The sequence below is a fragment of the Falco peregrinus genome, chromosome 3 (genome assembly GCF_023634155.1).
Source record: "Falco peregrinus isolate bFalPer1 chromosome 3, bFalPer1.pri, whole genome shotgun sequence".
NCBI classification, from domain to species: domain Eukaryota; kingdom Metazoa; phylum Chordata; class Aves; order Falconiformes; family Falconidae; genus Falco; species Falco peregrinus.
Window position 1 is genome coordinate 51,586,362 of NC_073723.1, and position 27,135 is coordinate 51,613,496.

At 37.7% G+C, this 27,135-nt stretch overlaps 1 protein-coding gene across 2 annotated transcripts in view; it reads left to right on the top strand.

Moving 5' to 3' along the window:
- The window catches only part of PRKDC (protein kinase, DNA-activated, catalytic subunit), an 81,572-nt gene that overhangs the window by 240 nt on the left and 54,197 nt on the right, over nt 1-27,135 (top strand). For both annotated transcript variants that reach the window (XM_013302401.3, XM_055799067.1), the window contains exons 2-32: nt 540-616; nt 713-805; nt 1,696-1,770; nt 2,684-2,792; nt 4,713-4,825; nt 5,501-5,600; nt 6,150-6,205; nt 6,297-6,327; nt 7,360-7,517; nt 7,738-7,884; nt 8,691-8,855; nt 9,694-9,862; nt 10,920-10,969; nt 12,115-12,252; nt 12,542-12,691; nt 13,151-13,266; nt 13,955-14,114; nt 15,068-15,154; nt 15,526-15,645; nt 16,017-16,176; nt 16,611-16,717; nt 17,746-17,836; nt 19,204-19,367; nt 20,017-20,169; nt 21,401-21,508; nt 22,325-22,551; nt 22,974-23,068; nt 23,321-23,420; nt 24,342-24,475; nt 24,983-25,237; nt 26,211-26,437. In XM_013302401.3, the coding sequence (XP_013157855.3) occupies nt 540-616; nt 713-805; nt 1,696-1,770; nt 2,684-2,792; nt 4,713-4,825; nt 5,501-5,600; nt 6,150-6,205; nt 6,297-6,327; nt 7,360-7,517; nt 7,738-7,884; nt 8,691-8,855; nt 9,694-9,862; nt 10,920-10,969; nt 12,115-12,252; nt 12,542-12,691; nt 13,151-13,266; nt 13,955-14,114; nt 15,068-15,154; nt 15,526-15,645; nt 16,017-16,176; nt 16,611-16,717; nt 17,746-17,836; nt 19,204-19,367; nt 20,017-20,169; nt 21,401-21,508; nt 22,325-22,551; nt 22,974-23,068; nt 23,321-23,420; nt 24,342-24,475; nt 24,983-25,237; nt 26,211-26,437 (3,935 nt within the window). The remainder of the gene's footprint in view (nt 1-539; nt 617-712; nt 806-1,695; nt 1,771-2,683; nt 2,793-4,712; nt 4,826-5,500; nt 5,601-6,149; nt 6,206-6,296; nt 6,328-7,359; nt 7,518-7,737; nt 7,885-8,690; nt 8,856-9,693; nt 9,863-10,919; nt 10,970-12,114; nt 12,253-12,541; nt 12,692-13,150; nt 13,267-13,954; nt 14,115-15,067; nt 15,155-15,525; nt 15,646-16,016; nt 16,177-16,610; nt 16,718-17,745; nt 17,837-19,203; nt 19,368-20,016; nt 20,170-21,400; nt 21,509-22,324; nt 22,552-22,973; nt 23,069-23,320; nt 23,421-24,341; nt 24,476-24,982; nt 25,238-26,210; nt 26,438-27,135) is intronic.

The following is a 27,135-nucleotide window of genomic DNA, read 5'->3' on the forward strand; positions in this document are numbered from 1 at the left end:
GCGTGGCTCTGGGGCGGCCGTGGCCTCGTTGGTGGCTTTAAAACAGCAACTGATCAGCTTGGGGAGGGCTTGTGGGGCGGCTCTGCTCTCCCTCCCTCAGTTCTTCACTCAGCACGACACTTGAGGGCTGCTGGCGTGAGATGACAGGTTGATTTCGGGGGAGAGACGGGGCTCTTGCTCCAGATAAACCATTCACGGGGTAAACGCCCGTGGGGCCCGCCCCTGTCCGCCTGCCGGCCGCATTTGGCCTTCCCTCGGCCCGGGGCAGGGGTAGGCCTGGGCCCGAGTCCATGGGACGCCGGGAGCGCCCGCCGTGTGTGTGTCCCGTTGTCTGGTGACGAGCATCAGGTTGAGTTTTTTCTGGTGACAAGCATGGAACCAATGCTTGTCACCAGAAAAAAACCATGGGACCCGTGCTTGTCATGGCCCGTGGGCAGGACCTGTCCCTGGCGTTCAGGCGCCCTTGTGGCCGGGGTGAGGGCCGCCTGCCTGGCGGGGCAGGGCAGCAGCCGCCTCACGGCTGGTTTGTGTCCCTGCAGCGCTGCACCTCTCCCTGGTGTTTTCCCAAGAGCATGGCTTGCTTGTCTTTATCCACAGATCCCTCGGCATCGAGGAGGTAAGTTAGTAAACTTTAATTTTTAAAGAAGTGTTGGGATGGTGCTGTATTGTTGTATTACGCACATTAAAACTAAATCTTTTTTTAACTGTTCAGTTTCGAGATTGCAGGGAAGAAGCACTGAAGTTTCTTTGTGCCTTTATGGAAAAAGTTGGTGACAAGGTTCATCCTTATGCTTGTAATATTAAGGTGGGTAACGGAAAAATATTTCCTAAAGGTCTTTGCCAAATGGTTGAAATAATTCTGGTGGGTCTCATGCCATAACAGATGTGTAACTATCCTTCACCCCCTCCCCAGTCTGCCTTACCCATCTCTAGCAGTCTTGTTAGAGATGAAATAACTTGACTGGCATGAAGTGTAATTCATACAAAAGAGGAGTGTGGAATTGCTTCTTCAACTGTAGACTTAATTTTATTAACTTCTCTTTATAGAGCATAACAGGTATTGGTTTTGAAAAGAAGTTATTGATATTGAAAATAATAGTCTGTGTGAATTAAAAGTTACAACTTCTACAAACTGAGTTTATTAAAAAGTTACAACTAAATTTATAGTTTAAGTGTAGTATGTTAAATGTTTCTGTAGGTGATGGTTAGTTTTAAATACTGACTTTTAAAAGTTTGTCGTGAAAAGTTATTTTTGCAATATATACAGAAATTGGTGGAAGCTACCAGTACCTCTGAAAGTAAGATTCCTTGAGTCTAGATTGCTGAATAATGCTGGTTTGCATAGAAATGCCTGACTGCACTGCTGCACTTTCTGATCTCAAATTAGTAGCTTCATATTGTAAGGAATGATAGTACAGAGGCAGAAGACACACAGTGTGTGCCCTTTATTCCAGAAACTACACTTTCTTTGCTTGAGCTGGGATTTGTTATTATGTCAGACAGTGCTGAAGTGTTGTCAGTGAAGCCGCTTTCAGGACTGAATATTTTTATGGTTTTGTTCTATTTTTTAAAAAACCTTAAAACTTTTTTGGAACAGATACTTTAAAGAGGTAGATGAATACATTGTTATGTCTGAATTCCCATCTCTACTTATGATTACTTATAATTATAATTTCCATTTTCTTCCCTATCAAGCAAACTTGTGTTAGTGTTTATACAAAAGAGAAAGCAGCAAAATGTAAAATCCCAGCTCTGGAACTTCTGATTAAGGTAAAATGCATTTTATAAATCTGTTTTTTTCTAGAAAAAGTAGAAAATCTGTTGTATTACTATAGTTGCGCTTTATCATGCAGAAAATCTGTAGCCTGCAGCAGCAAGAGAATAGTGTAATATTTAGATGTTAGTAAGAGATGTCATAGCAACTGATTGTCTTTGATATTCCTTCAATAGGCTGCTTAGATGTGAGCATGTCATTCCTTGATCTAGTAGAGCAAGACACAATTGTTTTAGGGGCAGTTGCCAATCTTCTCTCTCCTGGTTTATTATGGTGCTTCAAGGAGAAATTTTGCAGTTTGGTTGTATTACTACATAATGCTATAATATAATATGTTAGACACTGTATGTGAAAGATGTGGACATGGGCTTTATTCAGTAGTTTTATTACTGTATGACACAGTAATTTCGTAATGTGCTTTCTTAGAATGCATTAGACTTGTTTTGTGAACACTTTTGCACCTACTTAGTTTTGTTTATGAGAAACAAAACTTGCTTCTGAGTTATTCTGAGTCAGTCCTGTGAACTGGATTGGCTTTATAACAGCAGGGAGAGAAATATAATATGATAAAAGCTACTGCAGAATTGCTAAGCCTGTGCTTTTGTGGGGTTTTTATATAATAATTCATACAAAATTACACTGTACATAATTTTCATGTAAATTATATATATTTAATATGAGTTATAAACTCTAATTCTTACATTTATATATCTATGTAGGAAAGTATTTTATCGTTAAAGTTTTTATGCTAATACTCTTTCCTGGGCCAGTCACCTTAAATCTCTTTCATTCAATAGCGTACTTAAGCTGAAGTTACACATATGAACTGTGTTTTATTTAGACCAAGTAGGACTGTGGTAGTGAGACTAATGGTTTTCCTAAATTCCCATTTTTTTTAATCTGTCTTAGTTGCTTCGAAGTTTACAACGTTCCTATCTGATGGAAGAAATGAAAGTTGGGGAGATATTTAATAAATTTTATGGGGAACTTGCTGTAAAAAGTAGAATTTCTGATACAGGTAAGCTTTAGTTTTTCTGTCAAAGTCCTTTGTTTTGTTTACACTCGTTTTTTGTTGGATTATATCCATGGAAATTTATAATTGTTATTCCCATGACAAGTGTGTTTAAAATGATAGCTGTCATCTTTTAGCACTAGTAAAACTTGTTTAGGTCTTCTGATCACAATCATACATTAGCTGCTTCTTAGCAGACATGTATAGATGTGTGAGCTGACGCACAGAAGAAATCATGTAATTGCATTTAGTGGCAGCAGTTCATACTGAATTTAAGCATAGGTCTGGTTTAGGATTCCTGACATAAAAAGAGTATTTGTATGTCTAATCTGTTATTGTTAGTCTCTGAATGCCTAAATCCTGAAAGTAATTCCAGCTTTCCTGTCATTAACCAACCTAACTTTGCTAGGCTTTTAGACTTTTTTTTTCCAGATTCAGTGCTAACTGGGTGTAGCTGAACCTTTGAAGTTACTCTTATACCTGTTTTATAACTGTACGCAGACATACCCCTGTAACTTTGAGCCTTAAGAGTAGTTCCGATACCTCCAGTGAGTGCTCTTTGTCAAAAGCAGAGGCTGCCCATCCCTGTGAACTCCAGTTCAATTGCTTGGGGTATTGGTCGATGGCTGGCTGAGTATGAGCCAGCAGTGTGCCCAGGTGGCTGAGAAGGCCAGCAGCATCCTGGCTTGTATCTGAACCAGTGTGGCCAGCAGGACTGGGGCAGTGACCGTCCCCCTGCACTGGGCACTGGTGAGGCCGCACCTCGAACACTGTGTTCAGGTTTGGGCCCCTCACTGCGAGGGGGACACTGAGGGGCTGGAGCGTGTCCAGGGAAGGGCAGCGGGGCTGGTGAAGGGGCTGGAGCACAAGGCTTATGAGGAGCAGCTGAGGGAACTGGGGTTGTTCAGCCTGGAGAGGCGGAGACTCGGGGGAGACTTTATCACTCTCTACAATTGCCTGAAAGGAGGCTGTAGCCAGGTGGGTGTTGGTCTCTTCTCCCAGGTAACAAGTGATAGGAAAGAGGAAATGGCCTCAAGTTGCACCAGGGGAGGTTTAGATTGGATGTCAGGAAGAATTTCTTCATTGAAAGTGTTGCCAAGGATTGGAACAGGCTGCCCAGGGAAGTGGTTGAGTCACTGTCCCTGGAGGTATTTAAAAGACGTGTACATGTGGTGCTTAGGGACGTGGTTTAGTGGTGGACTTGGCAGTGCCATGTTAATGGTTGGATTTGATGATCTTAAAGGTCTTTTCCAACCTAAATGATTCTATGGTTCTAAAGCTCTTTGTAACCTTATTCCAGCTGCAGCCAGTTTTGTTCTCACAGCTGCAGCTTTAGTGTGATAGCTCCTGCACTGGTCACCCTAAGAGCTTATCAGTTCCTGCCTTGTGTACTTAGTGTTCTTTATGATGTTAAACATACTAATATGGGCTCTAGTTTGAGCATCTTGGGTAGTTACAGCTGAAATCTTGGGATTGACAGGTCTAGTCCTCAAACAACTGGTTGTGCCTCTGAAGAGCCCTTTAGTCTAAACTCAAGCCTAGAAACTTCTGCTAGCTGTTGGCCTTAACCCTGATGGTACGATACTCTAAGACCCAGCATAGTCTCAAAGCCAGCAACAAACTTGTGTTAGTGGTAAATGCTTCCTCAGTGGACGTGGCCTTTATTAATTGCTTTTCTAAGCCACATTTAAAAAGAGTAAATGTGTTTCACTTATTAATGGAGCAGAGGATGCATCTCTCGTCATAATATGTAAATATATACGTATGTACATCATAGAGCCATCTTTCCTGCATGCTAATTGCCAATTAAAATTAAACCATCAGGCATGGTTTTCTCATGGTTGCAAGTTACATAAGAAGTGCAATGGAAATGTCAACGTAATGATTTCAGTAATTAATACTTAATAATATTAAATTACTTTCTAGTACTGGAGAAGATTTATGAACTTTTGGGAGTTTTGGGAGAGGTCCAGCCTAGTGACATGATTAACAACTCTGAAAAACTATTCCGAGCTTATTTGGGAGAGCTTAAAACACAGGTATGATTGGAATTTGTTTTCAGACTCTTGCACTTCCTTGGTTTCTTTGCTTTGATGTGTGTAGTGCTGTATGTTGGAATACTATTGTAGCTAGTACAATTTGTGGGGATCTAACTGAGCATTTGTAAATGCTTCCTTAAGGACTTAAAGTTTGTGTTTTCTGGTTCTGTGAAGCTTTGAAAATAAAAATTCAAGGCCATCCGTGACAGTGAATTAACCAGTTAACTATGAGAAGAGATGGCACGTGATCATTGTTGCAGTAGCACCCAAGAAAAGTTATATTGCCATGCACTGGTAGTTTTTATTTTGGTCTCTACTAGCTGCAAAATCGTTGCACTTCAGGTAGGTATCACAGTTCTGCTGAACTTTACTTTCCTATATTTTGCACTTTGAAGACATTAGTGTCTGCTATCTAAGCTTTGCTATGATTGGTCTTGGAACATATTTCATGGTTTTCAAAGGATTTATTGTGCTTCTGTAGTTAAAACCCCTTGCAGATGATATGGAATTTCTGAGGAGATGTTTTCATGGACTTGTCTGATAGAGGTTGATGCTGACGTAACTGTATGAAGTTGGAATATGTTATTTTATCTGCACTTCTAGGAACTGGAAAGCCTTTGTGTAAATGTGCCTTAGCTTGAGGATAATGGTTTTTTCAATTCCCACTTTTTTTAGATGACGTCAGCTACAAGGGGACCCAAGCTAACTGTTGTAGCAGGATGTCTGAGGGGACTGGTTGCACTTATGTACAACTTTACCAAATCTGTGGAAGAAGGTGAGTTCTTTTTTGATGTGAAAGATACTTAGTTATACAATTTGATATATTGTAATCATTATACAGCCAGCAAGCAGCACAATTTCTTGCTGTGGGCTTACAATGAAAGTTTCCCCACTGATAGATGGTTTGTACAAAAGCAAGGCCTTTCCAGCTACATGGTCCTCATAGTCTGTCTTTGTGTGGAGTGGCTTCATCAGTGTGTTTCTGTACACAAATATTTGACATGCTGTTTTCTACCCAGAGAGTGGGCAGCTGAGAGCACCATATTGCCCTGGAATGCGGCTTATACAGAGATGTGTTTCCTTTAGAAGGGACATGTCTATTAAAACATGGTTATTGAGGAAAAAAAAATCAATAAATATAGATCTACTATTTTTTTAAAATTTAAGAGTGTTTCAGGAAGAAGCATCTCTGCCTCTTAAAATGAGATATGTAAGGCTTTCCAATATTGCTTCTTCGTACCAAGCTTTGGATAAAAATATCCTTGTCTTCACTCTACCTCTTGTGTGTTAATAGTGAAATACTCATTAATGGATTGTTTCACAGACCCTCAGACTGCAAAGGAGATATTTGATTTTGCAATGAAGGCAATCAACCCACAGGTAAATCTACCCCATGTTAATTGTTCTGCATAAATGAATTAGCTCTGATGAAGAATTAATTCTATATGACGAACCTTTTCTGATATTACAGGTTGATCAGAAGCGATACGCAGTACATTTAGGTAAGTTTGTAAGTTATGTCAATTCATGCTGAGGTGGATGCTGTGCATGCAACGGTGTCTTCTGTCTGGAATTGTTTATTCTCCACTGGCTGTTTTCAGATGGGTCTAGTCTTCAGTCTTCTAAGCTGAGCGGGGAGCAAAGCTGGTATACTTGAAGTTGGAATCTAAAGAGATTGTATTTGGTTAAACTAGGCAAGGTCTAATCAGCTTATTAACAGCATTACACTTGATGACATTTGCCCCTCTGGAGTAGTGCAAAACCCTGGTATGAGAAGGAAATCATGGTATGAGTAGAAATAAGAGGAAAGTAGCAAATTAGGAGAAAAGAGAAGATGGTGGATTGGGTTAAAGGAAAAAAATAATAGGAAGAGAAGGAGAATTTCACTGGAAGAGGGCAATTGTGAACAAATGAAGTTTATGAAGAAAATGAGAAATTTGCCTGTGAAGTGCTTATGCAAGAATTGCAAAAAATGCAAGGTTTGGGTACGAAGCCCATGGCAGAAATGAAGGGTAAAACCCTATTTAAAAATAGTCTTCCACCCCCACCCACCCCTGTGAAAATTAATTCATTAGGGATCTTGAAATTTCATTTATGGTAATATTTGGGATTGTGAGATTACCTGTATTCTGAATTCTTTATTTTCTTGGCACCACAGTTTGGTGGAGGAGGGGACTTGAGCAAATGTCCTGACCACAAAAACTGTATCCTTGTGAATTGTGTGATCAAGTGTTACTATTCGTAACCAGTAGACCCCTTTTCTTTTTCACTGTTAATGTACATTACTTCAGAACATAGCTGTGCTTTCCATAATGGTGTACATTAAAAAAGAGGATTTTGGAGGGTTGCTTTTATGCTTAAGTTCTTAATGTTTGGATACTGATGCTGTAATAGCTAGACAAATACATTTTACACCCTCCAGTCATGGTAGATACACCTACCTAAAGTCCACATGAGGACTTCGTAGTCTAGTCTGTTTTTTGGAAAGTGGAATATAAGTCTGGGTTTCAATAAAAGTTGTTTTTAAATTGCAGCTGGTTTACAGTTGTTTAGTTGGCATGCTGCTCAGTTTGGTCCCTTGCTCCTGGACAACTATGTCTCCCTCTTTGAAGTAATGTGTAAATGGTGTGGTCACACAAATCAGGAGCTGAAGAAAACCAGTCATTCTGCACTAGATTCATTCCTCAAGCAGGTATTGTAACTTCGCTGGGATCTCTGAGACTAAAGCAAAGTCAAGTTTCTTGAAATAGTGGGAATGTTTGATGCTTGGAAGTTCAGTGAATCTGTTTTAATTACTTTGTTTGAAGTGCTTTGTGTTACGAGCTAAGCATCTTTTAAGACTTGCTGTATTTTTTTTGTGGCTTATTTCATGTTTCTGGAAGTATTGCAATTTTTTTGTATTTGCTTTCCAGATTTCTTTAATGGTAGCTAAGGATGCAGAGCTACACAAGAGCAAGTTACAGTTCTTCATGGAGCAGTTCTATGGAATCATCAGAAGAATGGATTCGAGCAACAGAGAGTTGTCCATTGCCATTCGCGGATACGGGCTTTTTGCAGCAGTATGTGCAGGAAACTTATCCTGATAAAGGAGTGTACTGAATGGATTTAAAGCTAGGATTCATATACCATTAATTTTACAATTTTACACAGCTTGTTGTGTAGGGAATGCTCCTGTTTCTGGATTAAGTGTTGAACTTAATTAGCTAAACTGTAAAATACATTGTGGTTGAAAATTATGAAATGCATACTGAATGTAGTGGGAGTGCTTGCAGCATTGAGGGTTGTAGTTACTGCTGCTTGTGGACTGGTCCTGAAGTGGAAGATGAGGGGCTTCACATACAGCTGTTACAGAAGTTAAGGATGTGCTTAATCATTTAGGTCCAGACAGTACCTCCTTAGCTCTGTCCTGCATTTAGATGGTAGAATCGGCCATCTCTGCTCTGGAATCAGTTCAGATATGTTTCCTACAGAACAGGAATCACAATCAGAAAAGCCAAAATGCTCTGCTGACTGCAGGGCACTAGGAGGTCATTTGTGAAACAACTGCAAATTTAAAAAAAAAACCACCCAAACCATACTTACATATGTATGTGGAGGGCAGTTACATTTGAAAGTTCAAGTACTCTTACGGTAACTTACATTGCATCAGTGAATTATTATTTTAGTTCATTTCAGGTATGATGTTTCTCAAAGATGTAGCAGGCAGAATACTTGAAGTTAGTTTATTCAGATATATCGAGTTTCTGGAAAAGATTAGAAGATTATTCTTATGGTTCAGTGAAGACTTGGTTGAGTTTTAGTCCTACAGCATACACTTGCTTGGCTGTACAAAGTTGCTAAATCAGTATTTTATTTTCTCTCTAAGCCCTGTAAAGCTATACATTCTAAGGATGTTGACAACATGTATGTTGAGCTTCTTCAGCGCTGTAAGCAAATGTACCTCACAGAAGCAGAAACAATAGATGATCATCTGTATCAGCTACCGAGTTTCCTCCAGTCCATTGCAAGTGTGATATTCCATATAGATACAGTAAGTGGAGTATTTAAAGAACCAGTCAATTTTCTTTTATGCACCTCCAGATGTATAAGGAGGTAGTAGCTGTGAATTTACCTATGACAGGAGGTATTTATCTGAAATATGATGACATTTAGCTCCTAGGGGATGGGAAGAATATCAGGAGAATACTTTATTGGATTTTATTTGAATAAAGACAGTGCACGGAGTATACTAAAGTGCTACAGCATTGTAATGAACACCATGATAGCCAAATGTGAATAGGTTTTTATTTATTTTAGGTGAAGCTAATTATTTGGACTAACCTCATCTTTTTCTTTGTTTATACCACTCTATTGCTGCTTTTTCTTTTGGTACTGATACTTAGCATGTTCTCTGAGATTGATACTTCAATTTTCTTCTGATGCTGTGTTGTCTTTGTCCTTATGAGGGCTTTCAGGATCCTAGCTGAAGCTGGCAAGTAAGGTGGCAGAGAGCAGACTTTCACATGCATTCTGTATTCAGATTGTTAAGGATGAACAGATTATACCACTGTGTTGTTATTGGTTAATTAAAAAGGTACTTTTGTAATAAGCTTAAGACTCATTCCATCAAAGCACTAATCTATTCAGGAGCTACTTTCCATAATGTGTTCAAGGAAACTTTCTGGTTGTTTTGTTTGTTTGTTTGTTTGTTTTGTTTTTTATGTCTAAGATGAATTAACTTGCCAAGTCTGTTACTGTTCTCAGAGCAGGTCATGATCTAAACTCTTGTAACAAAGTATCTTCCTGAAATTTAGCATAGTTCTTCACATTGATACTGAATTATAATCATCCTCTTTGTATGACGTGTGTACTGTTTTTATTTCTTCTAGATTCCTGAAGTATACACTCCAGTTCTTGAACATCTAGTTGTGCTGCAAATCAACAGCTTTCCACAATACAGTGAAAAAATGCAGTTACTCTGTTGCAGATCTATAATAAAGGTATTTCTAGCCCTCTCAGGAAAAGGTCCTGTTCTCTGGAGTTTTCTTAGCACTGTGGGTGAGTCTGATATTAACTTCGTTGTGTTTGGGGGAGGGATTGTCTTTTTTTCTTTGTTTTTTTTTTTTTTCCTCCCCTAAATTGATTTAACCACCTCTAAGAGAGAACTGTGGAATAGCTATTTGGGGTCAAAAATGAAGCTTTTCCTGTCCTCTAATAGTGGAGGGTTAGGGTTCTTATGGTGTTATTTTTCAATATCCATTATTAAATCACTTAAGGAATGCATTTAACAATTGTTTTGGATGACAGAGCAGCTATCATGAAGGGCAGGAGAATATATTTTTGTGATAATCTGTTTAAACATAAGACTTATGTTCCTGCTTTGAAGGATTATGGGAGGAAAGGGATTTCACAGAAAAATGTACAAAAATCTATTCTTACCCTTTCAGTTACCCGTACAAAATACCACAGAAAGTAGAGTGTCGTCTTTATTAGAAATGCAATCTTCTTATGCTCTGAACCTCGTACATAGTAAAAATTTCCAAATGTGCTGTTAGTCAGGTGCAGTACTGCAAATGTAATGAATGCGTCAGCAATGGTAGCTGGCATTTCAAGTAGCCCTCAGCATGCTGACATTTAATTATAATGATTTTCAGAAATTATTTTTAATTTTGTTGAATTATTTATGGTGGCTTTTCTCTATTGCTGTGACATTTTCATTGTTTTCCACATTCTTGATTTGGGATGTGGTGCATCCAAGCACTGTGGCAGAATGGAGATCCTAAATCCATGTCTGTGAGAGTCATTATGAGTTGTTGCCTTTTTTGATGTGAGCAGTGCCTTGGTCATCACTGCATTCAGAGTCAGGAAAAAGTCAAAGCAATATTGAGAAAAAGCAAGAAGCAAGTTCAAAATCTGTTTCCTGTGAAACAACCTAGAGTTTCAGATCTAGTTTTGGCTATATTTGTCCTTAAAGAAAAATCTGTGTTCTTTAGCCTCTCCTTCATCCTGACAGAATATAGGAAGTAGAAGACTGATTTAATTCATTGCTAACATAGTGATAAGGATGCTGGGTCTTTTTAATTCCATTCAGACAATTTTTGTTTGTTTATTTCAGTGCATCAGGGATTAATCAGAATCTTCTCCAAGCCAATCATATTTTCAAAGGTAAAATAACTGTTTACAAACACATCTATTTCATCTAGATTCCTAGAGTATACATTCCAGTTCTTGGAAGATCTAGCCCAGTAAATAGGGGAAGGCCTGTTTTACAGAAGCAAAAATAGTAGTGTCTGTTGTGAATTGTGGCTCAGTTGTTATTAAACTCTGGTCCTTACATCTCAGCATAATGAGGGTGTACCTCTTGTACTGAATTGTTCTCTGCAGTTCTTGTTTGCTCAGGTTGTCTGTAACAAAGTAGGTTGTAATTAAAGTCATCCAGCTTTCTTCCAGGATAACAAATTTTGGACAATTTAGAAGTTTTACTGAATGTTTGTGTAAAGGAGGATTTTAAAGCTTTTTAGTCCTGTGCAGCAGGGTAACTGCAGAGTTTCTCAAATAACTGACGACTAGAAGGGAAAAAGATTCAGAGCTGGGATTTTTTGTGCTCTTTCAGATTGGTTAAGTGAGAAAGCTAAACATTTCATGTTTCTACCTGCAGAAGTAATTTTACATTGTGTTTTAGCTTGGGTCAGGTAGTTACATATGCAGTTGTACTGGGTCTGACTGAGATGGAGTTAATTTTCCCCATAGCAGCTCTCATGCGGTTGTGCTTGCATTTGTAGCTAGAAAGGTGTTGATAACACACCAGTGTCTTGGCTACTGCTGAGCAGCGCTCGCACAGCTTCAAGGCTGTCTGCCCAACCTTCCCCCCATCCTTACCAGCAGGCTGGGGGTGGGCAAGATCTTGGGAGGCGACATAGCCAGGACAGCTGACCCAAAGTGACCAAAGGGCTATTCCACACCATATGATGTCTGCTCAGTAATAAAAGTTAAGAGAAAGGGGGGCATTTGTTGCTATGTTTGTCTTCTGGAGCAACTGCTGTGCATACTGAAGCCCTACTTCATGGGAAGCGGCTCAACATCACCTGTTGATAGGAAGTAGCAAATAAATCTTTTGCTTTCCTTTATTTCTGCACACAGCCTTTGCTTTATTAAACTGCCTTTATCATGACCCACATTTTTTTTCTATATTTTTTTTTCCTCCCATCCTGCTGAGGCGAAGAGTAATACAGTGGCTTGGTGGGCACCTGGTGTCCAGCCAAGGTCAACTCACCACAACAGTGTTTCTGAAAAATAGTGTGTACTTTCAGGACTTTTTTGCAAAAGAAACTTCTGGATCAGAAGAACCCCGTGAAGCTGGAGAGGCTGGGACAGGGAGATGGAAAGAATCAACATATAAAGACTATCTGTATCTCTTTAGAAGTCTACTGAACTGTGACACAATGAAGGTAAAAGCGTAGTTAACATGGAAATACAAAAGGAAACATGATCCTGATTTTTGACACTGCTTTTCTAACCCTAGACTTTTTCCAAATGTCATGCTGTAGAAGAACTGTTTCCTGGCTTTAATTGGATTTTGTGGCTGGTAAATGAATTAAATAGGGGTGAATTTTAGGCTTCCATAGCTGAGAAACATCTAAAGCTGTATTCTCTGGATTGTTCAAATCCTGGCTTGTAAATTGAAAAAAATAATTTTCATTGGTCTATTGAAACATGAACTTTTTTCCTCCTACAAAGGAATGTGGTTTTGAGGATGAAAACTTTCTTACTGAAAATTCAACACTGCAGTCCCTGAATCGCTTGATATATGATGAATTTATAAAATCTGTTTTGAAGATTATTGAGAAATTGGACCTGACTGTTCAGAAACTGGATGTTAATGAACAGGTGAGACCTAATGACTCGTCCATTAACTTCTGCTGTTGTAGGGGACCCAAAATCACATTCCCTGTTTTGCCTTCATTATGCTTAGATAGCACTTCATAGTGTCCTTGAAGCAGTATTTGTACTAGACAAAATGTTTTACTTCACATTTATGAATTTTGCATTGCAGTGTTAGGAGAGGGAAGCATTGGGATTGGTAGAAGTTCACAGACTCTCTTATTTTAGACTCCCTATTCTTGCATATAGTGCTTTTCATTTTTCTACTTGCTTTCTCCTTAGAAGCCAGTGTTCCTTATAATTTCTTTGAATTATTGATGTGTCAATTATTAGTCTTTTGTTTGTGTCAGATTAGCTAGTAGCAGCTTGGAAAAAAAGAGAAGGACTGTTTATTTGGAAAAAAAGGTGTGTGTGCTTTCTGTATTGTCACAGATCCAGTGGTTTTGCTTCAATATTTGTTTTTAGGATGAAAATGAAACTGACAGTGCTTTGGTTGGGCCTACTTCTGACCCTGCTTCAAACCTTCAGCCAAGGAAGCTGACAGACTTTATTGCCTTTATAAATCTAGTGGAATTCTGCAGGTATTGATATGTTTTTATATAATTTAGAAGTTACAGAGTGCTTGGGAGAAATCTGAATTGAGATTTAAGGTGCCAGTTTCTGACTTACGATGATATGCCATATTTCAAAGTGCACAAGGTGATTAGCAGGGGCATAGTAAGTGTTTTCGATATCTGGGTCATAGTAAAAACTGCTAGTTTATCAGCTTAGGTTTTTTTAAAGAGTACAGGAGACAAGTCATTCACTTCCATTATTTGAGTGTAACTGTTTTTCAGTAGATAGTATTGTACTGACCATAAATCCTAAATACTTCAGAGACCAGGAATACAGTCTTTGTAGAGTAGTATTGGACATTAAGTGAAAGGTACAGCATTGTTTCCCTGTGGTGGTCTAGTCTATTTTCCCTAGGGATACTGCAGTCTTGGCGATGAAATGTGATATGTGAGTATGTTCATGTGTATAAATTCAATAACAACATATAATGAGGAAGAAATGGCTTTACACTGTAAAGCAAAATAAATAGCTTCCTATACTTGCCTCAGAAGGCAGCATGTAATTATTCCTTCACTGTCTTTGGAGCTGCTCTGCTGTAACAATACTTCTCTTTCTTGTACCGACTTGAAAATTTGAAAAACAAACAAACAAACAAATATTTTGTTCTGTTTCTTCCCCCCACCCCCCCAATATGTTTCTGTGCATCTGTTCTAGAGAGATACTTCCAGAGAAGCATGTTGAATACTTTAACCCTTGGGTGTATTCCTTTGGTTATGAGCTTATTATACATTCAACGAGACTACCTCTTATTAGCGGATTCTATAAGCTTCTTTCTGTTACAATGAAAATTGCCAAGAAAATAAAATACTTTGAGGTGAGATCTCTTTTTTCCCAACAGAGGGGTAACGTGTGTTGCAGTAACGTGCAGTAATATGTTGATGGTGTGGTTCTTTATATATAGTCTTTTATGCTCTATGGAAAATAATGCATTGAAACTGTTATCTGGTTGTTTCAAATGTTTATAGCATCCTATGCCTCTATAGTTACAAACACATAAAAAGTCAAGATTTAGGCACCATCCATGTGTCCTTCTGAAATCTTGAGCTGGGTGAACAGAGGGATGGGAAATACTCTTGCAATGCAGGCAGTACAGGAGATTATTTCTGATCTCCAAGCTATCTAGCCAGAACAGCAGAGGCCCATACAGGTTAAGTACTCAAGTTCTGGGGTATACTTGTATTTTATTCACCAGTTTCCATAGGAAATATGATGCTGTAATAGTGGATGCACCATTTGCAGTATAGAAACTATTGTGAAGTGGCAGTGGTTCATCCCATTATGTGTTTAGCCACCACAGAGCCCAGAACTGTCCCTGCCACTGCTGGTCATGGCACCAAGTAAAACAAATTTGGGAACTCATTGGTATAGATCCTTGTACTGTAGATGCTGTTGTGGTTGTGAATTGCCCTTTTCTTATTCTACCAGCATTCTTGCCACGTGGACATCCACTGTTAGGGATGTGGGTTTTTTTCTTTTATGGTTTCTTAGATGGATGGACAAGTTGAAAATTAAGTCACTGAAAAGTTACTTTTCAGTCATATATATCTTGCTTATTTGGGTAATATTTTGTGTGTTCCAAAAAGTTGACCCTCAGTGCAATGTATTAATGCTAGTATGCAAGATTTGAGAGAACAAACATACATTGCAAGTTTTCACTGATGCCAGTTTCATATTGGACAGTGATGTATGTATTCAGAGTTGAACTTGTGCTTCATATTTGTACTACGTACTACTTAATACGGTTGATTTGTGGTTTCTGTTTGGTAGGGTGTCAGTCCAAGGAATCTCAGAAAATGTCCTGAAGACCCAGAAAAGAGGTCTTGCTTTGCACTGTTTGTAAAGTTTGGGAAAGAGGTAAGTGATCTTGCTGGCTAACTTTCTTGGTCTGAACATAAACATGATGAGTCTATCAAAATCACAATATCTGAGAAAACTTGCATATATGATGGAAGTATTCTGGCTCTTTGAATTATGCATCATAGTCAGGGTTTGAGATCTTTTCCTGTTTTTTACTTAATGTCAGAAGAGGTGTATTGGTCACCTGTTGAAGTTCAAGTGAGAGATAGCTGTATAATTGTACATGAAATACTTTCTGGTAATTGTTTGCAGGTGACTGAGATTTCAGTGTTGGTTTTGAGATGTTTACTTTACATGGATATTGATATAGTTAAATCAAGATCTTAAACAGTTTATGATTGTTCTTGATCTATTTATCTGAATTTTAGGTTGCAGCAAAAATGAAACAGTACAAGGATGAGTTGTTGGCGTCCTGTCTGAATTTTTTGCTGTCTTTACCACATGACATCATCATGCTTGATATCAAAGCATATATTCCCGCACTGCAGGTAGGCCTAAGTGATGTCCTGCTAACACTTTTTTTCCAAAACTCGTACAAAAATTCTGGAGCAAAGTTGGTATCCTGTTGAGCAATTAAGATAACTATTAAGCTTCATACTGTCTTCAGTGAGATAGGATACAAATTATTTGACTTTTTGGACAAACAAATTGTCAGAATTTTCCTTTGCCCTAAGCTGACTGTTAGTGCATGTGTTGCAATATAATGTCTCCTGTGCTGATCTTGAGTGAGATGTTAAGCAGACAGAAGTTATTAGGAAGGAAGATGTATTGCCTGCTAAATGCTTTCAAGTATGTTTTTTTACCTTTAAATAGTAGTAAATGAAAATGAAAGACTGATAGTTTTACATTTGGCACGTAGAATGCATTTAAGCTGGGCCTTAGCTGTACCCCAATGGCTGATTTGGGACTGGATGCTTTGGAAGACTGGTCAGCTCACATCCCCAGACATATAATGCAACCTCACTACAAGGACATTCTACCTCTTCTGGATGGTTATTTGAAAAACTCTGCATCTACAGGTACATACAGGCAAAAAATTGTTAGTCTTGAGGGAGAAGAAAATAATGTTTTCATAGTTATGCCTAAATATATGGATGTGACATAATTTTTGTCTAAATTGTGCACTTCGTGTGGTTGGAGCAATATAACTTCTTTTGCACCCCAAAATTTATCTTTTTCTTAACTAGTATTTATTTGCTGATGCCAAACAGTCATTAATTGTAGCCATTTTATATGTCACTTCTCTGTGATTTGTCCTTTGTATCCTTAAATCAGCTTAGTTTTTACTAATAGAGACTTACTTTCCTTAATAAAGACTTTAAATAATTATTGTTGCATCTTAAAAATAAAAATGGGCAAAACCAGGGTGGGGTTTTTAAAGAAGCTATGAGTAAGTGCATGAGGTGCTGGTACAATAAACTGATATTAATATGCTGGTTTTTTTGTTCATCAGTCGAATCCCAAAATAACTGGGAAGTAAGGAAACTTTCTCGAGCAGCCCAGAAGGGATTTAATAAAGTTGTGATACAGCGTTTAAGAAAAGCAAAGACCCTTTCATTGGTAAGAATGCTGTTTCTCTTTAGAGTTAAATGCGAGTTAATAATTTCCCACTATTTCTCTTCCTTTCTTGCATGCATGCTTTTTTTTGAGGGTTATTTGTACCTTAGATCAGTTCAATGAAGCCCATTCTACAGCACGGCTCAAAAGGCTGTTACATCAGCGTAGGTGGAAAGATGTCATATTTTAAGGTGAGAGTGGCAATGAATTGGTGAAAGGGAACTGGAGCTTATAAGTCAGCATCACTGCTAGACTGATACATTACGGAAACAAAAATTTAACTTGCACACCTAAAATCAGGTCTCGGGTTAGCAGTGGTGCAGTGTGCAAATACCATTTTGTGAATGTGTAACTTTTTTTGTGGTTTTTATTTTTTTAAAACTTTCTTGTAGATAGGTTTATAGTCGTAGAAGTCAAACATACATATTATTTTGACCAGTGGCTTCTCGATAGCTCAAAATAAATGTAGTTTTATTTGTATGTTCCAGTGCAGAAACTAACTTGTGATGAACCTTTTTTAGGCATGAAACTAATAGTTACTCATATATATATATATATATTTATATATATACATGTATAACTTTCCAGCTTAGTGGTCTTCCAACAAAATGAGTAAACTTCACATTCCCTATAAGCTGCTATTGAAAATTGATTGGCTGCTTACATATTGATGCAGGATCTGAACTTTAAGCTCTAGGATCAAAGTAAATGAGAAGAGTAATTTTTACTTCAGATTTCTTCCACTTTTTGAGTATTATGTCATCCTGTAGGTGTTATCTGTGATGATAAAATTTTAACCTTTACTTGAGAACTGTCAATTGAAAGCCCACAAAATGTGATGAAAATGCTTTCCAGTTGTGCACTCTTCCTGTTCTCTTGTTTGATGTGGTTCCTCCCACAGGTTCTTCATTTTACGTTCTTCATCCATATGTTAATAAAAGCCATAAAACCCTCATTTGCTATGTAAACCAAGTTAACTTCTTTCTAGAGGTAACTCTTCTGTCACTAATATAAATCTGTTGATTATTTAGGATGACAGTTCCTCCTTGGAAGCGGTGAGGACTAGAGTGGCACGCCTTCTGGGATCTTTGGGAGGGCAGATCAACCACAACTTAATTACAGGTGAGTGTCCTGTCAGTGTCAATAAAAATATTTACATGCCTCTGCTGTCTCTCTTGAAAGTAGATTTCAACGAGGTCTCAACATCACTTTGTGAGAATGCATGAGCTTTTCAAGGAAAACTATTTTTTGTCACTCTTGTTTAAATAAAATTGGTTTTATTTAGTTCTGGAGTTTAGAAGAGCAAAGTATTCACTAACTTACTATGGAATGCAGAAAATGTGTAGAAAGCTTCAGTTAAAGGCAAAAAATTGTATGCATCTGAGTATATGGTTTTATTTACTCATCACGTTCACCCTCTGGCTGCAAAGCCATTTTAAAACTTTGGCCCCATTCGTAACTCTTTAGTACTTGTTTCCACCTTTTTGCTATGGTTCTCACTTAATCCAATTTTTCAGAACTGCAGCCTGTGAATTGTGTAAGTCTTGGCAAGCTTACTTCTTCACTTGTGAGATTAAGGTGCACCATGCCTTTAGTATGTGCAGGTAGTAGAGCTCCATTTGGGTGCCTCCTCCAAAAAAAAAGTTTTCTGCTAGTCTTTGTTCAGTTTTGAGTAAGCTTTATAATTTAATTATTAAATATCATAAAATCTATTTTTAAAAAAATGGAAAAGCATAGTTTAAGTACCTGATGATGAGATTTAAGGAATAAATTCAGTGTAAAATTTAGTCAGTCTAAAACCTAATGTAGTTGTGTAGAAGTTTTGTTTCTTTACTTTCATGCCTACGTTTGTTTTTGCTGCCTTTACAATCAGTGTTCTTTCTGCTAAGTACTTTCTCTGTTGCTTATTCAGAAGTATTGTGAGAAAGTAACATTATTCCGTGGAAATTAAATACATAGTGAGGTCAGACTTTGTTAAAAAAGTTAACAAATATGGTAATATAGGGAGAGAAGGGAGTAAATATGGCAGTTTTCCTTGGAGGACATAGCTGTAAATGTAGTCATTTTCTGTGCAACCACAGGAGTCTGTGTGTTGGATCTTCTTGTATGATGAGATCTTCAAGAATTTTTTACAACAGTAGAAGACAAAAGTACTATATTGGATGCCTTAAAGAAGTATTTTAAATGAAGTGTGATTTAATGTCTTCTGGGTTTATAATTGCCTCCAAATTTACTTGTATCAAAATGGGAGGGTTCTGTGACTGTCTCCTGAAATGTTGGCTGCGATTATTTTTTTCCACATGGTGGCTAAACATCTGTCTGAATGTACAAATAAAACCAACCTTCTAACATACTTCTTGTACTTGTAACATCCAGTAATTTATAAAGCATGAACATTCTATGGCAGTCTAACTGAAGTTGGAAGGTTACAGATTTTTTAACTGAGCTGTGGCAATACTTTTTGTTTTCATCTTTTTCAAATGCATTAGCTACCTCTGCAGAAGAGATGATGAAGAAATGTGTATCCTGGGACACTGAGAAGCGTCTGAGCTTTGCTGTACCATTTGCAGATATGAAGCCTGTTATCTACTTGGATTTGTTCTTGCCTCGTGTGACTGAACTGGCTCTCTCTGCAAGTGACAGACAAACAAAAGTATTGATTTTTTTTTTCTGCATCTTTTTTTATGCTAGCTGATAAATACTATGTAAAATAATGCCTTCCTTATTGAGAAAGACCTGTTTTAATTCCTGTGCTTCTCTGGTGCTCTTTCATGTTGACATTATTCTGAGTGTGTAAAAACTAATGAGCAGAAGTTGCTGTAAGCTCTATCAGACAGCATTGTGCTTTGAGAGTTAGACTTCACAAAAAATGAATATTTTAAAGTAGTTGATCTTCAGTGTTGTTTGGCCACAATCTCATGCTTAGCCTATGAACTTGTGGGCCCAGTCCAGCAGAGCACTTCAGCAAAGCAGCAAAATATTTGCTTGATTGGGATGTTGATATCCAAAGACAGTCCAGAATGGCGGTATCCTTGAAAACATGATGATGGGTGATTTACAGTGATCAATTTTCTTCAGCTGAAAAGTGCCCGTGATAGAGACTGAAACGTTAGGAGAAGGGCCAGTTATAATGGGCTTAAATTTTTTCCATGGACATCATCTGTTCCTGGAACACTGATTTAGCATAGATTGGAGTGATTTCTCAAGTGTACCCTTTCTTGTGACTCATTCTATCCTGTCCACAATTTTCTCTTCTCTCTGAAAGTAATGGATGCATAACCAAAGGGATTTTTTAATTTCAGATTGCAGCATGTGAGCTGCTACATAGCATAGTCACATATATGTTGGGGAAAGCATCTCAGATGCCAGAAGGACGTCAGGGTCCCCCACCCATGTATCAGTTAAATAAGCGAATATTTCCAGTACTGCTTCGTCTTGCTTGTGACGTAGACCAGGTAATCAGATTAATTTATAAGTATTTTAGCTTGTTTAAAATACTTCTAAATGTTGGGAGTTGATTCATAATTTTATTTAGAAGTTATCCTGTTAGAAGTTATCCTGACATGTTGCCTTTTTTTTTTTTTTTTCCTAAATGTATTGTATTTTGTAAGCTGAAATTCTATTTTAGGGATAGTTTTTTAGGAATAATGGCGTGTAATTCAGAGTAACTCAGAGGAGTTTACCAATAAATGAGAGTTTCAAGATTCAGGTGTCAAGGTTCATTCAAAGTGTTTCTGGTGGTAGCTGCTCTTTATCTTTGTATTTAATTTCTATGTTTTTCTTTTTCTGTAATAAGTTAATTTGAGGTGAAGTTGATTAGTTCAATATTGAATGAGTGCAAAGCTACAATCCGCAAAAAAAACATTTGAGAGAGAATTTCTAGCTGCCTCATTGATAGCTAAGGATGATCTATTTAATTCAAACATCTGAATTTGCTATTTCTTCTCCTTTACACAAAACAGAATAGACACATAGGTTCAGCTACACTTGAAATTATAGGTCTTGTGCCTTTTCAGACTACTGTTTGGACCTGGCATCCAGCTTCTCTTTTTAGACCAAAGGTACTTTGTGTCCTGGTAAAATATGCAGGAAGCTGTGTTGCCAATTTCGGTGAAACCCCTTTTGCTGACATATGGCTGAACATAAACCATAACTAAATAATGTCTGAATTGGTCCATCCAATGCACACAGGCATAGACATGACACTGCATTATAAGCATGTGTGTATGCCTATCTAAGTGTATGTAATAGTTCTTCCCTTCATGTTATAGTGCGATGGCATTCAGTCAGGTTGACTTACAGGTGGAATTGTTGAAATCCAGAAAGTTAGAATAACGTGTATGGTAAAGATTGAGATTCTAGAACAAAATACAGTTTAAAAACAAACTTCCCTGCTTCCTTGGCTATATATTGGTGTGTCGGCCTGTGGCATGTGATGTTCTTTTTCTCAGAGGATCTTATTGAAGGTAAGCTTAGAGATCTTTTGAGACTAGTTGAATAGAAAGTAGCTAACCAGATTTATTATTTTTTTCTAATCCTTGATATGGAAATGTAATATGAAGCTGATTATTCATTTTATAGACCCTTTTTCAATGAAGTACTGTCTTTTATTCTTATATATTTTGAATAGCAAAATAGCACAGAGATACAGAAACTAGAAATTTATTTATTCTTTACTCTTTTCAGGTAACAAGACAGTTGTATGAGCCTTTAGTCATGCAACTCATTCACTGGTTTACCAACAACAAAAAATTTGAGAGTCAAGATACAGTGGCATTCCTGGAAGCTATCTTGGTAAGCATTCTCCTATTTTATTTATTTTTATTTTTTTTTCCTGTGCCACGTGACTATGTTTAACTAGCATCATTTTACTACTGAAAGAACCAGGAACTCATGAAAAGATAAAATGGTTCTATATTTGTCTGAAAGAAGGAAAAGAATGCATCAATTTTTATTTCTTTTTTCATGACCACTTAATGTTTCTTAATCAAGATTTTGAAGATGATTTTCTCTATTTCTTTGGCATTCTCAAAATGTAGGCGTAGGATATTTAGAGTCTTCATAGAATTAATGAAACACACTCTTTATCTTCAGTGTATACAAGGGACTACCGAAATGCATTCACACCTCTCTCCGAAAGCTGCATTTGATGTGTGCTTGATTTTTCTCTGTTTCTTTGCTTTCACCAGGTGCAAAAGCTTTACATTTAAAACTGGCTTTTGCACTGAGCTGAAGTGGTTGGAGGCAAGGTAGGTCAGGAGGTTCTGCAGTACTTTTTGTAAATGAAAGTCAGTGTTGTCACACCACTTCTAAAGCAGAGGGAACTGGTCCATCAAAAGATGAAGTGGCTTAAACAAAACTCCTGAACTAGTAGCTGATACAGGAATAGAATTCCAGATCTTTGAGGCCTAATCCAGTGCTGTGAGGGATGAAAATGCTGCCCTACCTTTGGACAGCAATAATTCTGAGGTTTTGTTATTTCTGGGAAACTGTGAGCACAGGTTTTTAACTTACAAATAATACTGTGTAAATAGGCTGCCCTAATACTGCACTGAGACAATGGCAGGTTTTTTTCATTCTTGTAATGAAATAAATCTTGTGTAATTTCAGAGTGGCATAGTGGATCCAGTTGACAGCACGTTGAGAGATTTCTGTGGTCAGTGTGTACGAGAATTTTTGAAATGGTCTATTAAGCAGACAACACCAAGACAGCAGGAGAAGAGCCCAGCAAACACCAAATCTCTTTTTAAGCGTTTGTATAGTCTTGCTCTTCATCCCAGTGCTTTCAAGAGACTGGGGGCAGCACTTGCTTTTAACAGCGTCTACAGAGAATTTAGGTGAGAAAACAGCTTGAAATAACAACTAGCTTGGACTAAAGGTTCAAGGTGATAAAAAGAATTAAGTGTAGAATTCAAATAGTCATCCACTGACACTAATTCTATTAATGTATATGATAACTGAAAAATTGGGTTACTCAGCTTATTCATTTTTAATTATAATTCTGTAGTTTGGGCTTTCAGCAAGTGAGGCGCATATAAATTTAAATTTATATATCACAAGTTTATGGGAAGTTACTTCTGCATTTTAAATGCAGTCAGCAAATTCCATTGCTATTTATTAGAGTGGTTTAGATGTACTTTTTTCTATGCAAACCTGTGGTTTATCTCTCTGGTATTTTAACTTGTTTTTTAATTAGAATTTCACACTTAGTGCTTCTTCTACTCATGTTTCTCATAAAATTTATTCCTGATGTTTAAAGGGAAGAAAACACTCTGGTGGAGCAGTTTGTATTTGAAGCATTGGTTGTATTTCTGGAAAGTCTGGCCTTAACCCATACAGATGAGAAATCAGTAGGTGAGCTATAATTAATTAACTATGGAATTAAGAAAAAAGCCATTCTGTTGAATCTCGAGTTAAAAAAACCCACCTATTTTATGATTTTTGTTCTGTGGCCTTGAAAAATTTACTGTAGAAGCCCAGAGTAGTGGAGCTGGTAGACATTATCCAGTGTGTAAGTTTCTGGCACCGTTTCTGTAATGCTAATACCTCAATTAATTTAGCCAAGTTACTAGCATTTATTTATAATGTCAACTCTCTTTCTAACAGGTACCACTCAACAATGTTGTGATACTATTAATCACCTGAAGCGCATAATCAAGCATAAAGCACCTTCTCTGAACAAGGAAGGAAAACGGCGAGTACCACGGTCAGCAATTTGCCATTTTTTTGCTTTTTTTTTAAATATTGCAGTTTATTTAATGACATATGTAGTTCCATTAGACACTTGGGATTCTGAATGAGTCATTCATCCTGTGACTTGCTGATGCAGATCTCCTCATATGTCTGTTGAACCACTGTAAGGAAATGCTGAACATGATACTAGAGGATCATGATGGTCATTCTTTTTCCAACATGGTGAGCTTGCTTCAGTTTAGCAAGGATAGGCAGAAAAGAAAAGTGTATTTCCCTTGCAGCAGTGTTTGTCATAATGTTAGCACTGGGTGCTGCAAAGCACTTGGAGGAAACTCCTCCAAAGCCTGTCTTACTGCTGTTAACATTAGCAGAAGTAGGACAAGTTGCAGTATGATGATCAGCAGTTAAAGAGGGGTAGTGAAAAAGGTGGGAGAAGAGACAATGGATTCAGTATCAGGTTGGATGAAGCTCTGAGTAACCTGGTCACATAGTGAGCAGGAGGTTGAGCTAGAGACCTCCTGAATTATCTTGTGATCATAAAGAAACGGACAAGTGGAGTCTCAATTAGCTCACTGATGCAGCATTTGGTAAGTTGGGAGACTAGATAATTAGGGATGGGGGAAAAACTGTGCAGGCTTACTTAAGCTTTAATCTCCATTTTTGTCTCTTGAGTGTTACAAAGAGAAGGGAAGAGACTTGATCCTGATTTTTAAGTTGTTACCACAAGGCTATGCTCTGAGGATCCAAAGTAGAGTGAGGAGAAGGAAAAGCAGTGCAAGATGTGCTTGTAGAACGGCTCTTCCTTGTAGTGCAGATGGGTTGTGGTTAGATAGATAAAAGGACATTCATAATACTCGTGGAATGTTTTGGGTTGGTTTTTTTTTTCAACTGCAAGACTTAAGATAATTGTTAATCCCTCATATTTTTTGTGCAGAGGATTTCCAGCTACTAAGTCAGTGTGTCTTCTGGATGTTGTCATGTGGCTCTTAGTGCAGTGTGGACGACCTCAGACAGAGTGTCGACATAAAGCCATGGAGCTCTTCTATGAATTTGTACCTCTGTTACCAGGTATTTTAAGTTACCATGCGCTATTTTCTTTGCTGCTTTCTACATACTGTGCATGCCTTCTCTCTGTTTTCTGTGCAAAGTATTAATCAAAGGAAAAATTATTTTTGAGGTAAATGTTCACTCAGTGCTGTTGAACAGGAACTGAGTAATTGCTCATATTGGAAGTCAAATACTCTGAGAATCTCAGGGTTTGTGGGCATAGAAGAGGGTTTTATTGCAAACTTCCAGCTAGCCAGGAAGGAAAACTTCCAGCCCCAGAACTGCTGTTGTATCCAGCTATGAATACTGCTGGCTGGAAGGTAGTGGGAGTGTCTCACAAATTGGCCTTTTCCTTGTTGGGTAATTTAAGTAGTATGACAAAGGCTAGACCAGAACCAGTAGCTCCTCCACTAGAAGATCCAGTTTAAAACACAAAGTTTGGCTGTGTCCGTCCATTGCCTTTAATACCTTGCTAGTTTGAAAGGTGTTTTTCCTAGAGAATTTATATTCTTCTTTTGTTTCTATCAGGAAACAAGTCTCCATCTTCTTGGCTGGCTGATGTTCTAAAAAATAAAGATGTTTCTTTCCTCATTAACAAATTTGAAGGAGGTGGCAGCGATGGCAAAAGCCCATCTGGTATCCTTTATCAGCCAACTCTCCGTGGTATGCAGGAACCCTTCAGTTTACAAATTGTCATGCGGTGGATGGATATGTTCTTGGCAGCACTGGACTGCTACAATACATTCTTTGAGCTGCGAATGATCAAACCTCATGAAATCCTGGGTGAGTGATTAACTGATGAATTATGTTCATACATGCCTGTTATGCAAAGCCCATCCAAGATGAGTTCCTTACTTGGACTTTAAACTTTTTTCTTAAATGTAGAATTGATAAATTTTTCAAACTCTTCCAAAGGTTTCAGTGATAGTTTTGCAATGGGATGTTGTTTTGATAAAGAAATACTTTGTTAATAGTGTATTTTAAAATGTATCCTTTTAGTCCTGGAAATACACCTTTACATTCCTGTCTGTCATCCACCACTTACCTGCAACTCTTTTACTCTATCTCATCTTCAAAAATTACACTGTACAGACAATGTATTTCTGCTGAGGAGAGTGATAGTTTTTGTTTGGGGTTTTTCTTTTTTGCAACTGAAGAAGTCACCTTTTGACTTCAAACCTTATACATGTTACCTTTCTTCTGTGCCTGATGCTTCAGCTGCATCAGGTCCACAAGCCTTGTATTTGAATTTTGATCAGGTGCATAGTAATACCTTGTGTAGCCATTGGATGTCTCAATTTCTTTTAATTCTTCATGCGGGTCTAAATAAAATGCTTTTTATTACTGATAGTACAGTTGCATAGTTACTTCATATAAGAAGTCTTGTACAAGTTCCAGGTAATGTCTGTCAGTGTCATCTCTGTCTTGGTTTAAAACAATACTGTAAGATCATTGTTGGATGCAGTTAGCATAGGGCGTAATTATTCAAAACTAGGATTTTAAAATTTTCTTATATGAGCCTAAGTCATCATCATCATTAATAAGTGCTTGTAATGATCAAGTAAGTAGAAAGCTGCCCTTCACTGCACAGAATGTTAATATTTGGAACTGGCATAGGACTTTTAGGAAAACACTGATGTGACATGGTGGCTTTCTGATTGTTATCTCGGTTAGACTGTTTTCTTCCAAACAGAAAATAATATATTTAAAAGTTGAGAGCTGCCTTATCCTTTCAACTTAGTATGATTCTTCTTAGGTGTAAATGAAAGATCCTCATTCTTGGAAGCTATGCAGTTCTTCCTTGAAACAATTGCTTTGCATGATATCTACGCAGCAGAGCAGTGCTTTGGTTGCAGTTCAAAAGGCAGCATGTTCAGCCCACAAGAGAGGGACATGTATAATTACAGCAAGTGTACCGTTATAGTCCGAATCATGGAGTTTGTCACCATGATCCTGGAAACGTGCCAGCAGGATTTCTGGAAGGTAGGCACTGAAATCTGTAACAGATGAAAGGTACAGATTTAACACTTACAGATTTGTGTTTTCATTGTGAGGTTAGTTCACTGTAGAACATCATCTTTAGTGATGTTTTAATTTAAGTTGATGACTAAGCATCGCAAACTGTTAGTCTTCACATGTAAATGAAAAGAATTGTATTGCACAGTTGAATTTTAGTGTGTGATCTAGTTTTGGTCAGAGGAATTATTTCTTGTATAATCCAGTTGTACATTGATTGTGAGATTCCTGTATGTTGACTGTGTTGTTTTGTGTGGAGGGCTTGTAGTGAGTATTTCCTGTATGATTCCTGATGGCCTTAAATGTGTAGAGGTGATAGCTGCTTGAAAGGCAGATTATGGCAATTCTTTCTTGAATTCAGTATAGATGTTCAGGTATCTCCATTTGCTTAGCTTTGATGCAAGATAAACTATTTAACTATATAAAGTGTAGTACTTATGAGTCTCTTAAGAAATTTGCAGTGCCAACTTTAGTTCTCAGACTGTAATTTTCTCCTGTTCTCAGTAAGTCTCTAATAGCGTGCACAGAGGTGCACATCTGTATTTCAAGGTAGTTACAGGTGTATAAGACTGAAGCAGGCCTGTGTGGACTTAAAAGATCTTATGTGCAGTTTGAGGTTGCGTATATCCTATGTATATTTTTATAGATACTTAATTTCTTTGTAT